The sequence below is a fragment of the Podarcis filfolensis genome (genome assembly GCF_964270895.1).
Source record: "Podarcis filfolensis genome assembly, chromosome: 8".
In the NCBI taxonomy this organism is placed as follows: domain Eukaryota; kingdom Metazoa; phylum Chordata; class Lepidosauria; order Squamata; family Lacertidae; genus Podarcis; species Podarcis filfolensis.
Window position 1 is genome coordinate 89633521 of NC_139611.1, and position 14245 is coordinate 89647765.

General features: G+C 48.7%; 2 protein-coding genes and 1 long non-coding RNA gene across 7 annotated transcripts in view; 1 reads left to right on the forward strand and 2 right to left on the reverse strand.

The window, feature by feature from the left end:
• Positions 1 to 14245, reverse strand: part of LOC310768596 (uncharacterized protein) — a 191400-nt gene that overhangs the window by 40502 nt on the left and 136653 nt on the right. The gene's annotated exons all lie outside the window — the stretch shown is intronic.
• On the reverse strand, positions 1432 to 12170 carry LOC310768695 (uncharacterized protein). The gene is made up of 3 exons (XM_083627340.1): positions 11862 to 12170; positions 8424 to 8550; positions 1432 to 3847 (listed from the first exon to the last, which is right to left on the reverse strand). The coding sequence occupies exons 1-3, from the start codon at positions 12114 to 12116 to the stop codon at positions 2436 to 2438; spliced, it is 1794 nt and encodes a 597-aa protein (XP_083483466.1). The 5' UTR covers positions 12117 to 12170; the 3' UTR covers positions 1432 to 2435.
• Positions 12181 to 14245, forward strand: part of LOC310769158 — a 254965-nt gene continuing 252900 nt past the window's right edge. For 2 of the 4 annotated variants that reach the window (XR_014551459.1, XR_014551460.1), the window contains exons 1-2: positions 12181 to 12303; positions 13246 to 13452. This is a non-coding gene — a long non-coding RNA (uncharacterized lncRNA). Of the gene's footprint in view, positions 12304 to 13245; positions 13725 to 14245 lie in introns of all 4 variants that reach the window. The other 2 variants (XR_014551458.1, XR_014551461.1) reach the window with 2 other exon arrangements.

Consider the following 14245-nt stretch of genomic DNA (forward strand, 5'->3'; position numbering starts at 1 on the left):
AGTTGCAATGACACCAAACTAGGAGGGGTAGCTAATGTCACAGAAGAAAGAATCAGGATTCAAAATGAGCTTAACAGATTGGAGACCTGGGCACAAGCTAACAAAAGGAATTTCAACAGGGACATACGTAAAGTTCTGTACTTGGGCAGGAAGAGGCAGATGCCCAAATATAAGATGGGCACCTCAAAGGACATCTAGTCCAACCCCCTGCAGTGCAGGAATCTCAACTCAATGAGAGCTAGCCACCTGACTTCTGCTTAAAAACCTCCTAGGAAGAAGAGGCCACCACCTTCTGACGGAGTCTCTTCCACTGTTGAACTGTTCTTACTGTCAAAGAGATCTTTCTGAATTTTAATCAGAATCTCCATTCCTGTTATCTTGAAGCCGTTGGTTTGGATCCCACCCTCCAGAGCAGGAGAAAAGAAGGAGCCCCACCAATTTGCAGCTTGGAGGCGCTGGAAGAGGAAGCTCTGTGAACCTCTCTACTCATGATGTGAACCACCCTGGCATCTTCAGATCAAGGGCACTGCACAAATTTAATAGCTATAGAAATAATAAAGTACATGATGATCTATAATGAAATGAAAAAGGTATTTAAATATACCTTCCTGAAGAAGCCAGAGGCCTTTCTCCTGGGCATAGTCGGCCAATTGGTGCCAAAGAAGGATAGAACTTTCTTTATGTATGCAACAACAGCAGCAAGAATACTCATTGCAAAGTATTGGAAGACACAAGATTTACCCACCCTGGAAGAGTGGCAGATGAAGGTGATGGACTATATGGAATTAGCGGAAATGACTGGCAGAATCCGAGACCTGGGAGAAGAGTTGGTGGAAGAAGATTGGAAGAAATTTAAAGACTATCTTCAGAAACATTGTAAAATTAATGAATGTTAAAAATGATGTTGGATGAAAATAAGAGGAACTAGCAACAAAGTTAGTGAGAATATGCAAAAATGAGTTGATAATAGATGAAAATATAGAGCTATAATATGTTAAGATATAGAGTTAAGATAAACGAAAGAGGGTAAGGATTTGCTGATCTGATTTTTGAAATGGGAATACAAAAAGGGGAGGTGTGAGGAAGTCAAGGAAACAAGCTAATGAGTTTAAAGTTACAAAAAATGGGTTTGTTTTTAACTCTTTTGTATCTATTCGTTTTTTGGGGTTTTTTTGTATTTTGTATTTTGTATGTGTATCTTTCTTTTTTCTCTTTTATGTAATTTTGTATGTTTCTTTTTTCTTTTTCTTTTTCTTTTCTTTTTGGTATTTTGTAAATCTATGTTTTTGTAAAATTTCAATAAATATATTATATAAAAAAAGAAATAATAAAGTATGTTACCTGCTTGTGTGGTAAGAATTTGCTTCTACACCAGCAGTTTGTTATACATGTAAGGGAACATTTGAAATAAAAACACGGAACCAAGAGAAGGAGAGCAGATTCAGAGTCCTGCAGGGACCCAGTTTATTCAAACTATTGCAATATGACAGCCTTGCTATCCAGTTCTTCAGCAGAAGGGCTGGTTTGAAAAGGCTGCCAGGAGGCATATTAGAAGAAAGCTTATATACACAGCACACAAAGACTCATAAAATGCCACAACACTCTTCCACTTGCATCAAGAAAGGTCACAGGTCATGGGATGCGCGGCTCAATGTGGATATCGACTCCTCTGAAATTACCTTGGGGTGTCCCAGAGTGCCCAGGTCATTTGGGTCTCATATTTTGCACCATTCCCTTGGCAACCAGACCCACGGTGCGGCTGTTGATGTTCCTAGTCCCTATCTTAGTTCTCTTTTCCCAAAACATGTCAAAGACCTTTGAGGAGAGATGTGAGTTCTCACGCGGATGCTAGCTCAACACAGATCTCTCTCCCAAAACATCATCTGCCCTTCTAGGGTCTGATAAGGATGGAAGCGGTAGGAAACTTACACATGACAGCTTTACAGGAGGGTGGAATGAGGGTTACAAAATGCAGGCATACAAAAATCAAGCCTAATGCATCCTATCTAAAAGGCTGGATGCAATTAATACTAGGACACTTTGACCAAAATCTAAATCTATAATATCTAATTTTCAATCAACTATCACAATTTTTACACCAAGTCCTTCCAAGAAAAGAACAACATTGACAGCAAACTCATCAGTGTCACCCAATCTCTCTTATCCCTCTCTAAAGGCATGACGTGAAGAAGGTATTCAACACCTTGGCCAAGGACTTGAAAGTCACAGTTCTGGGTACGTAGTAGGAATTACTATGGGGCACCAGATGTGGCAAAGAACCCAGTTGCAACCATTACCTCATACGAACTAAAGTCTCCTAAAATTAAATCTGCATACAGCCACTACTGTAGTTTGTCCCCAATGTGAGTTCTTTGATGGCAAACAAGACGGGCCCTGTGGCTGAAGTTCTTTCCACACTCCAAGCACTGATAAGGTTACTCCCTTGTATGAATTATTTGATGGGAAGTGAGTTTGCTGCTCGTATTGAAGCTGCTTCCACATTCCAAACATTTATAGGGTTTCTCCCCTGTATGAATTCTGTGATGGGTTGTGAGACTGGTGCTCCGGGTGAATCTCTTTCCACATTCCAAACACTGATATGGCTTCTCCCCTATATGAATTCTTTGATGGACACTTAGCTGGTAGCTGTGACTGAAGCTCTTTCCACACTCCAAGCACTGATATGGTTTCTCCCCTGTATGAATTCTTTGATGGGAAGTGAAACTGTCCTTTCGACTGAAGCTCTTTCCACATTCCAAGCACTGATAGGGTTTCTCTGCTGTATGAATTATTCTATGGGAAGTGAGATTGCTGCTCTTAATGAAGCTCTTTCCACATTCCAAACATTTATAGGGTTTCTCCCCTGTATGAATTCTGTGATGGTCAGTAAGCTGCCTTCTGAGAATAAATCTCTTTCCACACTCCAAGCAGTGATATGGTTTCTCCCCTGTATGAATTCTCTGATGGGAAGTGAAACTCTCTCTTCGACTGAAGCTCTTTCCACATTCTTGGCACTGATAGGGTTTCTCTGTTGTATGAATTATTTGATGGGCCATAAGATGGCCTTTTTGAATGAAGCTCTTTCCACACTCCCAGCACTGATAAGGTTTCTCCCCTGTGTGACTTCTCTGATGGACAGTGAAACTCTCCTTTGTTCTGAAGCTCTTGTCACATTCTTGGCACTGATAGGGTTTCTCTCCTGTATGAATTCTTTGGTGGGAAGTGAAACTGTCCTTTTTTCTGAAGCACTGCCCACAATCTTGGCACTGATAAGGTTTTTCCCGTGTATGAATTCTCTGATGGACAGTGACCTTGTATCTCTGACGGAACCTCTTTCCACATTCCAAGCACTGATAGGGTTTCTCCCCTGTATGAATTCTTTGATGAGTCGTGAGATGGGAGCTCTGAGTGAATGTCTTATCACATTCCAAGCACTGATATGGCTTCTCCCCTGTATGAATATTTTGATGGACACTTAGTTGGTGGCTGTGACTGAAGCTCTTTCCACACTCCAAGCACTGATAGGGTTTTTCTCCTGTATGAATTCTTTGATGGGAAGTGAGATTGCTGCTCTTATTGAAGCTCTTTCCACATTCCAAACATTTATAGGGTTTCTCCCCTGTATGAATAAGTTGATGAACAGTAAGCTGGCCTCGATGTCTGAAGCTCTTTCCACATTCCAAGCACTGATGGGGTTTCTTCTCAAGGAGATTTCTTTGATGAGAAGTGGAATGGGAGCTTTGGCTGAAGCTCTCGCCAGAGTCTGAATCCTGATATGGCTCCTCCACTGTGTGGATTTCGTTGTGGTCTTCCTCGTTCTTCATCTCCAATTCATCACCACCTGAAACTAAGTGGCAAACAGATTAGAGCCTCAGGAATAATAATAATAATAATAATAATAATAATAATAATAATAATAATATATTATTTATACCCCAGCCACTCTGGGCGGCTTCCAACAAAGATTAAAAATACATTAAAACGTGAGACATTAGAAAATTTCCCTAAACAGGGCTGCCTTCAGATGTCTTCTAAATGTCACATAGTTGTTTATCTCCTTGACATTTGATGGACGGGTGTTCCACAGGGTGGGCTTATCACAGCGAAGGAACCACCAGCAGGCCCTTGGCACTGGACTTCAGTATCTGGGCAGAACGATGGGGTGGAGACTCTCCTTCAGGTATACTGGGACAAGGTCATTTAGAGCTTTAAAGGTCAGCACCAACACTTTGAGCTGTGCTCAGAAACGTACTGGGAGCCAATGTAGGTCTTTCAGGACTGGTGTTATGTGGTCTTGGCAGCCGCTCCCAGTCACCAGTCTGGCTGCTGCATTTTGGATTAATTGCAGTTTCAGGGTCACCTTCAAAGGTTGCCCCACAGAGAACACATAGCAGTAGTCCAAGCGGGAGATAACCAGAGCATGCACCACTCTGGCAAGACTGTCTGCGGTCAGGGAGGGTCTCATCCTGTGTACCAGATGGAGCTGGTAAACAGCTGCCCTGGACACAGAATGGACCTGCGCCTCTGTGGACAGCTGTGAGTCCAAAATGACCTCCAGGCTGCGCACCTGGTCCTTCAGGGGCACAGTTACCCCATTCAGGACCAGGGAATCCTCCACACCTGCCCGCCCCCTGTCCCCCAAGAATAGTACTTCTGTCTTGTCAGAATTCAACCTCAATCTATTAGCCACCATCCATCCTCCAACTGCCTCCAGGCACTCACACAGGACCTTCACCGCCTTCACTGGTTCTGATTTAAAAGAGAGGTAGAAATGGGTGCCATCTGCATACTGATGAACACCCAGCCCAAACCCCCTGATGATCTCTCCCAGCGGCTGCATGTTGATGTGAAAAAGCATGGGGGAGAGGACAGAACCCTGAGGGACCCCACAAGTGAGAGCCCAGGGGTCTGAACACTCATCCCCCCCCCACTTTCTGGACACGACCTAGGAGGAAGGAGCGGAACCACTGTATGACAGTGCCCCCAGCCGCTCAAGACGGTCCAGAAGGATGCTAAGGTCGATGGTGTCAAAGGCCACTGTGAGATCCAGCAGAACTAGGGAACCGCTTTCACCTTTGTCCCTAGCCCACTGGAGATCATCAATCAGCATACCCAAGGCAGTCCCAGTCCCATGATGAGGCCTAAATCCCGTTTGGAAAGGATCAAAATGGTCTGCATACTCCAGGCATGCCTGGAATTGTTCAGCAACCACCTGCAGAATCATCTTGCCCAAGAATGGAAGATTTGAGACTGGGTGATAGTTTGCGATATTGGGCGGATCTAAAGATTGTTTTTAAGAAGCGGTTTAATGATCGCCTCTTTCAGCAGGTCTGGGAAGGCTACCTCACAGAGGGAAGCATTCACCACCCACAGAGGCCATTGCCCAGCCCTTCCCGGATCGCTTTTATTATACAGGATGGACAAGGATCAAGGAGACAGGTGGTTGGTTTCACTCGTCCAAGCAGCCTGTCCAGATCCTCAGAGGTAACCGATTGGAATTGATCCCACGCAATTTGACTAGACAGGACTCTAGCACTCTCCTGACCCGGCCCTGCTCCCACGGTGGAGTCTACCTCTTCTCGAATCTGAGTGACTTTATCTGCAAAAAACTTTGCAAAATCATTGCAGGAGATCTTGGGGTCTTTACAAAGTCCCGATGGTAAAGGTGGCTCTGTTAAATTGCAAACCACCTGCTGCTATTTTCTGCAGGTGCAATAGAGGCAGTGAAGAAAGTCTTCCTCGCCATAACTATCACCACTTGATAGGCTTGACATTGAGCTCTAACCCGTGTCCGGTCCAATTCAGAACGAATTTTCTACCACCGGCGCTCTAGCCATCTCAAATATCGTTTCCTCACCCTCAGATCCGTGGAAAACCACGGGGCTGTCCGGGCTCCATGCAATTGGAGAGGGCGCTTCGGAGCCAGACAGTCGATAGCCCTGGTTAACTCCACATTCCAGCGGGCCACCAGGGAATCAGCTGAAAGGCCATCAACATGGGATGAAGCATCCCCTACCACTCTCTGGAAACCATTTGGATCCATTAAGTGGTGGGAGCGGACCATCTGAATCGGTCCCATCTCCCTGCAGAGGTGAATGGTCGCAGAGATGTCCAGTTGCACCAGGAAGTGATCTGACCACGGCACTTCAGTTGTTTCACTTTTAGCTAGTGTCAGATCACCCATGTCACTAGAGGTGAACACCAGGTCTAAGGCATGTCCGTGGCTATGGGTTGGACCAAACTCATTCAGGGGCAGCCCCATGGAGGCCATGCTTTTCACGACGTCCCGAGCGGCCCCTTGTAAGGTTGTGTCAGCGTGGATGTTAAAATCCCCCAGGACAACCAAGTTAGATGTCTCCAGGAGAACATCCACCACGACCTGAAGCAGCTCGGGCAGGGAATTCTTGGTGCTGTGGGGAGGTCAGTACACCAAAATGAATCCTGTACTGCCCCTATTGCCCAACTTCCAGAACATGCACTCAGAGAACTGGGTCTTCCCAATAGGACACCTGGTGCAAACTAATGACTTCCTAAAAATCACTGCAACGCCCACCCACCCCCGCCCACATGACCTGGGTTGCTGTGCAAAAGAGAAACCTGGTGGACAAGCAGCGGCAAGGACAGGCCCATCTGCTTCATGCAACCAAGTCTCTGTTACACATGCCGGTCAAGTCCTCCATCCACAATTAGGTCATGGATGGCAGTGGTCTTATGAATCGTTGACCTGGCATTGCACAGCAGCACCTTCAGGTCATGTGGGTTTCCCTTGTTGATTCCAGAATCCATCCAGTCAAGACCAGACCTGGAGGCAGAGATAGTCTTCAAACAATAACTAAGCCTGCCTCCTGGGTAATGACATGGTCTGGTCTTAGCGTAACTCCTCCTCCTGCCCATGATCACTGAGATCTGATGTCCCAGTGCATCCCCCCCTCCCCGTGGAACTTGCCCCAGCCATTCTGTTGGCTGGGGCCCACTCCCAGGCAGCCCTGATCCTGCCCCTTAAAAACAAAACACAAACTATACAACAACCAATAAAACAAAACAACGTTATACCTAAATGAATCCCCAACCAGATATCCTTTTAGAAGACATCTGAAGGCAGCCTTGTTTAAGGAAGCTTTTAATGTTTGATGGACTACTGCATTTTCAAATTTGGTTGGAAGCTGCCCAGAGCAGCTGGGGAAACCCAGCCAGATGGGCGGGGTATAAATAATAAATTGTTGCTGTTGTTGTTATCCATTCCACCCCCCAACAGAGCAAAAGAGGGGGGGGAGAAGAGGAAAATTAACATGCCACTGAGTGCTTAAGGTCATTTAAAAACACATTAGATTAGACACTTGGAACAGGGAAGCAATAGCAGAAGAACTCCACACTCCCCCAAGAGTTTGTTCCGGTGGGTCCAGCCCCACCCTCCGGGCACTGCAGCAGGAGTCCTTTTGTAGCTGAGAATGTGCGGGCCTGGCCCCCGTCCCCCAGGCCAGTTGGAAAAGGCCCTGGAAGGGAGCAGGCCCTGCAGGCCTCGCCACAGCCGATGGTCCCAAATTAGGGAGCAGTGCTAATTAATGCTTGTGACAGGGAAAGAACTGAAGGGAGTTAGATGTGAGGTCTTCCTGCAGGGTTCACTGCCGGGGGTTCAAAAAGCCTGGTTATTTTCTGGGACGGATTTTGTTTGGCCCAATCATGGGATCTGTGCCATCTCCAATGTCACTCATCTCTTTAGTCAGCCAAGGACAGAAAGAAAAACAGAAACAAAACATCTGACAGAAGACACTTCAACTTCCTGAATCACTTTGAAGATACATTTAAGAAGGCCTGGGCAGTTTAGAGGAGCCTGAAAAAATATTGGGGTGGGGGGGTTTTATCTGCCCTGGAGTAACTTCATCTGAGCAATTTCCCCCCTGCTCAGCACCTTGCACCTCTGGCGGCCCTTCACCTATGAGGGGATGAGGGGCTGCTGAGCAATGGAGTCTGAGGGGGAAGGAGAGCGGTCAGCCCTCCTCCTCCTCCTCCTCCTCCTCCTCCTGTGCATCTGGCCAGATGCTTCCCGGCCCTGCTGGAGCCATGGCTGCTTTCCTGAGGCCCTTCCTCTGCTTCTGCCCCCGTGAAGGGGCCCTGATGGGAGGCTGTGGGGGCTGCAGACAGGCCAGCCCTTCAAGAGCAAAAGGGGGCCATCATGGAGGGGGGTAGGCAAGATGATGACAATGATAATTTTATTATTTATGCTTTGAAAAGGCAGGACCAGAGGAAGAATATTCACAGGGAAAGCAGTCAACAGTCTTCCATCCAAGGCTGGCTGTGGGAGTGTTAGCATCCCAGGTGCTGCAGGTGCTGCTATTGAGCCCCATCGAAAAATCAGAGGTTCCTCCCATAGAGAGATGTCTTGAATTACAAAGCAGATAGGATGATCCCAGAGGGAGCCTTACCAAGAGAGGCCACGATCCGACGATTTTCCTCCATGACTTCCTTATGCAGAGCTCTCTGGTCAGGATCCAGCAACGCCCACTCCTCGTCTGTGAAACGGACAGCTACATCTTCAAAGCACACTGGACCCTAAAAGAAAAAGGTTGTCCTATTAGACCAAAGAAAGGTGAACTGTTACACTTTGTTGTCTTCTGCCTCTTAATTGATGTCCTGTTTTAATGGGAATCTTTTTCTGCGCATTTTATGGATGCATATTTTGTTGGGCTAATGGAATTATTCATTGTGTACAGTGGTGACTCCGGTTGCGAACGGGATTCGTTCTGGAGGCCGTTTGCAACCGGAAACTACTGCAACCCGAAGTGCCTGCTCTGCGCATGTGCGAGCAGCGAAAGACCACTTCTGCGCATGCGCAACTGGAGAAACCCGGAAGTAACCTGGTCTGGTACTTCCGGGTTTGCCGCGTTCGTAACCGGAAGGTAACATAACCTGATGGCAACGTAGCCAAAGGCACCACGAGGGGCATTAAGAACCTGGTGTTTGTTGGTGTGTCTCCCCCTGAGTGCGGGTGTCCAATCTCACCTGTCCGGAGCTGAGAGCAGCACCCACTCCTCCGAACTTCAAACAAGACATACATTCGAAAACGCATGCACAAGAGACAGAACAAAGGGAACGGAAGTGACAGGAACTGTCTTCCGTTCTCACGCTTCCAAGCATGGAATGTAAACATAGGACATGTGATCTAACACTCACACATCCAGTGACGGGAGAAGGAAAATATTAACAGTGTTCTTCAAATCATTCTTCAGATCATGTGCACAAACATTCCCATTTGCCACATGGAAGGATCGCCTTCCTTCTGTCCCTCTGTGCTGTTCTGGCCAGGTGGGGAAGACCCTCCGGAAGCCCTATAGACACTTTCAAGTTGCGCAGGGGAATGAGAGGGGGAAAGCCCCACTGTGGGACTGATGGGGTGAATCCTGGCCACTCTTTGGTATGGTGTCTGAACTGCTTAGAAGCCCATTCCTCTGTGTCCACCAGTCCATGACATCCTCTCTCCCCACATGGCCCCTTCCTCCTACCTGCTCTGGTTTGAGTCGGCTGCAAACCTCTTGGGGTCCTTTGGCCTCCTGGTAGCAGAACTGCCTCAACTGCTGGCTCTGCACCTCTGAGCAAAGGGTGTCCTCCTCACCCAGGATCTTCCTCACATTGTTTTCCCAGAATCCCCCACTGCTCCCATGTTGGATGGCATGGACTCTTCCTGCTTCAGGGCCAGCTGAGTCTTGCTCATCCATCTCTGTTCTCAGGAGTCCCCACGTCTTCTGCCAAGTTCTGCCTGTCCTAATGAGAGGTTTTGGCAAATCCTAAAAAGCAAATACATTTATCTGGTATAAAATTGATACACAGTAAGGAGGAGATAAGGGTTCCCTGGGCAAGCATGGAGAAGTATTTGCAGGAATCACAGCCCAGACTCAGAGTTTCTTTTTTTAAACAGAAAGAATGAAGTCAGAATTGACAAATGAGTCATTTGTACCAAGTGTAGTTTGGACTCAAGGCAAGAGTGGGGGTCCCCCCCCCCAAATGCCAGGGCACATTTCTTTCCAGCGCCTCTCTCCTTTTCCAGAACTTGGAATCTCCCCTGTTCTCAAGACACACTACTGGGGTGGGGTCCCTTTTTCCTTTGTTCTGAGGGCCAGATCCTGACCTGACCAAAGGACAGCTCTCGAAAGCAAGAAAAGTAGGACTGCCTTTCATTCTGTGATTGTAAGTGGCTTAAAGTTCTTTTCAGTATTCTGTTTTAATGTTGTAATCTGCCTTGGGAACTGAGGGTGAAAATGGGATGGGGATGATGGTGGTGAAGTTGTTACATAGCTTAACCCCCCCCCAGCCCCACTTGCTTGGAGGTTCTTTGGCATCCACCTGGTCCCTCAGGTGGCCTTGGGGACTGGCAGTGCCCACTTGAAGCTCCAGCCTTTGGCACAGAGAGGATGTGGCCATGGGGCTTTCTGCTCTGGATCCCATGGGATGGTTGCAAGGTCCTCTGTGTGGAACTGCCCTGGAAGACGGCTCCGAAACTGGCCCCTAATGGATGGGCTCCCTCTTTTGATTTGTGCTGTATTCATCCCACCTTTTTCGCCAGTCCATGGGTCTGCCCCTCCTCATTGAATCCCCACAAATATCCTTGGGAACACAGTTATGTCATTTAAGTATTGATCCAGAGCAGAACTCTCACATATAGTTAGCAGAGTAAAAACTCAAACACGTTGCAGGATTCCCCAAAAATAGATCAGAGGCAATTATATATTTCATCCAGCAGAGCTTTACTGCTTGCCAAGGGAAATGAGCATAATGGTCACAAATCCAGTACATCCAGGATTGGCACTGTCCAGTTGCAGCAGAAGTGCAGAGTGTTTGAGGACCGGGACATTCGCAGGGAAGCCAAAATGCTTGTTTACAAAGCTATTGCACTACCAACCTTATTGTATGCTTGTGAAACATGGACCACTTTTAAACCCCATCTCCAGCTCCTCAAAAGATTCCATCAACGGTGTCTCCAAAATATTTTACACATCACTTGGGAAGACAGGAGAACTAATGCCAGTGTACTAGAAGAAGCAAAGATCATGAGTGTTGAAGCAATGATTCTTCAACATCAACTTCACTGGACTGGTCATGTTGTGCGGATGCCTGATGATCGTCTTCCAAAGCAACTACTCTATTCCAAACTTAAAAATGGAAAGCATAAAGCTGGTGATCAAAAGAGGTTTAAAGATCGTCTCAAGGCAAATCTTTAAAAAGTAGTATAAACACCGACAACTGGGAAACACTGGCCTGCGAGTCCTAAGAGGAAGGCACACTTGGCAAATCCACAACGTGATCGGCTCCAGCCCGGAAACCAATGTCCCCACTGTGGAAGGACGTGTGGATCCAGAATTGGCCTCTACAGTCACTTACGGACTCACTGTTAAAACCGTGCTTATGAAAGACAATTCGGCTACCAGGGATCGCCCAAGAAGAAGAATATAAACTCCCCCCCCGCCCCTCCCCGGCAGGCTGGGACTTGCTCCCTTCTCCCCCTGCGCCCTATGGGGAAGAGAGAGGAGACTTACAAGATCCCAAAGGTGCCACCGACGCAGCTCTTGCAAAGGAGACGAAAACCTCCCCCTGGAAGAGAGGAAATGGGGGGGGGGGGCGGGAGGGGATTTCCTCGGGAGGACCTCGTCCTCCCCCCTTATTTCCTGTCCTCTCTAGGAATGCAGCTCAGTTCCTTTTAACCCTTGCAAGGCGGAGCACTTCAAACGCACATCCTCTCTATTCAGGAGCCCGGGAGAAGCCTCGTACTTTGCAGACGCGTCGAGGCGCCTTATTTGCGGAGACCGAAATGAATCCAAAGGGGGCGGGAGACCCAGGACGCCCAAAGGGGGAAGAGAAAGGAGACTCACCGGATCCCCGAAGGCGCCCCCGAGGCAGCACTTACGGAGCAGAGAGACAACAGCCCCCCCCCTTGCAGGAAGGGATGGGGAGGAAGGATCTTTGGCTCTGGGGGACCTGGCCCCCTTTATTCCCAGTCCTCTCTCGGAATCCAGCCCAGTTCCTTCGAACCCTGGGCGAGCCGGGCTCCTACCCCTCCCTCTGCAAAGCAGGAGCCCCGGGCATCGCAGCCCCCAGGGGGGTCGTATTTGCATCCCTCCCACCATCACCAAAACGTCACGAACTCGTCACAAAAGAGGAGTCATCCCAGCTCCCCCCCCCGCCAGTCATTCCAGCTCCCACCGCCTTGGAAGGAGCTGCTTCCCCAAAGAGCAAGAACGGGATTCGCACCTCCTCCCAGTCGCGAGGCCTTCCTGCGCTTCTCCTCTGGAAGGATCCGGATTTCTGCCTGGGGTGTGGGCTGCCTCCTGGGGCGAAGCTGGATTCCCCCTAAGGGAGGGGCAAAGGACCTTCTGCTTGAGGGAGGGAGGGAGGGGAGCCCTGGATCGCCCTGTCTTTCTGTCTTGAATCTGCAGAGGAAACATCGTATCCGCTGTTGCTACATTTTGTAGCGCGCTTCTTCCCTCTTTCTGCTCTCTGTTTCTTGCGCTCAAGGCGTCGCGCAAAAGAGCCGAGCTCTCCTGGCGGATCGCGCGCTCCAGACACGGGGCTGCTGCTTCCTGACTTCGGATTGGCTGCCTGTCACCTTTGGACGATGCCCATTGGTCAGCGATGGTTCTTTGAGAAATCCTGATGTTTCATTGAGGGGTTTCGGGACTCCTTTGAAGGGTTTACAAGCCTCTTCGCTGTAGAAGGGGGAGGGGGGTTTCTATGGGTGGGGGCCACTCAGGCTCGTCGTCCTGCGTGGGTGAATGGGATTTGGGGGTGTTTGGATGGCCTCTTAGTCCCCGGCTCTACCAACAGCTCGAGGGGTGAAAGGCCCGGAGGAGTCACCTGAGGTCCCGCCCCCCCCCCCGCCACAACAAGGCTGCTTTGTTGTCCTGCAAGGGGCCAGGAGTGTCTCCGCAAGGCCGTCCTCCGGGCGGTCCTTCTCCTCCTTTATTTCAACCCCTCATCCCCAGGGGCCTGAGAGGGGATCCCACCCCCTACCCCCTAGCGATGGAACGGGTTTCAGATATATATCTGATACAAAAGTATCCAGCTTGCCTGTGGGGCAGGTGGGGGAGCGTAAGGGAACACTCTTGCAGGCCCCACGGCCTCCTCCGTGGAAGGGGTCCTGGTGTTCTGGGACTCCCAGCTGCTCTCTTGTGAGTACGCAGTCTAGCAGAGAAAAAGCAGCGCAGACGGAGGAGAGGAGGTATCTGGCCATACCGACTTTATTTCTACTAATTACAGATTAAAGAACAGAACACGTATGAGAGGAGCAGCTCTCATACAGACATCCTGTCTTGTCGCAGAAAGAAAGAGCAGAAAGAAAAAGTGCAATAGCACCAGAGACGGAATTCACACAGACTGGATTCCTTCCTCACAGAACAGAAAGGAAACAAGAATCAGATGGTCCTTGCAATGGGAGGAGTGAAATGCTAACAGAATGTGTGTATTGTAGCATATCTGATGTTGTCTTGTGCTTATAAATATGTTACTGCCAGAAAGTTCTTTCTGAAGTTTAATAGGAATCTCCATTCCTGTTATCTTTTAACCCACTGGGTCGGATCCCACCCTCCAGAGCAGGAGAAAACAAGGACCCCACCAATTTGCAGCTTGGAGGCGCTGGAAGAGGAAGCTCTGTGAACCTCTCTACTCATGATGTGAACCACCCTGGCATCTTCAGATCAAGGGCACTGCACAAATTTAATAGCTATAGAAATAATAAAGTACGTTACCTGGTGTAGAATTTGCTTCTACACCAGCAGTTTGTTATACGTGCAAGGGAACATCTGAAATAAAAACACGGAACCAAGAGAAGGAGAGCAGATTCAGAGTCCTGCAGGGACCCAGTTTATTCAAACTTTTGCAATATGACAGCCTTGCTATCCAGTTCTTCAGCAGAAGGGCTGGTTTGAAAAGGCTGCCAGGAGGCACATTAGAAGAAAGCTTATATACACAGCACACAAAGACTCATAAAATGCCACAACACTCATCCACTTGCATCAAGAAACGTCACAGGTCATGGGATGCGTGGCTCAATGTGGATATTGACTCCTCTGAAATTACCTTGGGGTGTCCCAGAGTGCCCAGGCAGTGGCGTAGCGTGGGTTGTCAGCACCCGGGGCAAGGCAAGTAATTTGCGCCCCCTAACCCGTGGATTTGCGCCCCCTAACCCATGGATTTGCCATAACCCCAGATGTTGCGCCCGGTGCGGCCGGCCCCCCCTGCACCCCCCACACTACGCCAC

Coding starts and splice junctions, on each gene's coding strand:
- LOC310768695 (XM_083627340.1), bottom strand. CDS start 12,116: ATGGTGGGAGGGATGCAAATACGACCCCCCTGGGGGCTGCGATGCCCG. Junction 8,551..11,861: donor GGGGCGCCTTCGGGGATCCG/GTGAGTCTCCTT, acceptor TTTTTCTTTTAG/GGTCCAGTGTGCTTTGAAGA. Junction 3,848..8,423: donor TCGGATCGTGGCCTCTCTTG/GTAAGGCTCCCT, acceptor TTTGCCACTTAG/TTTCAGGTGGTGATGAATTG.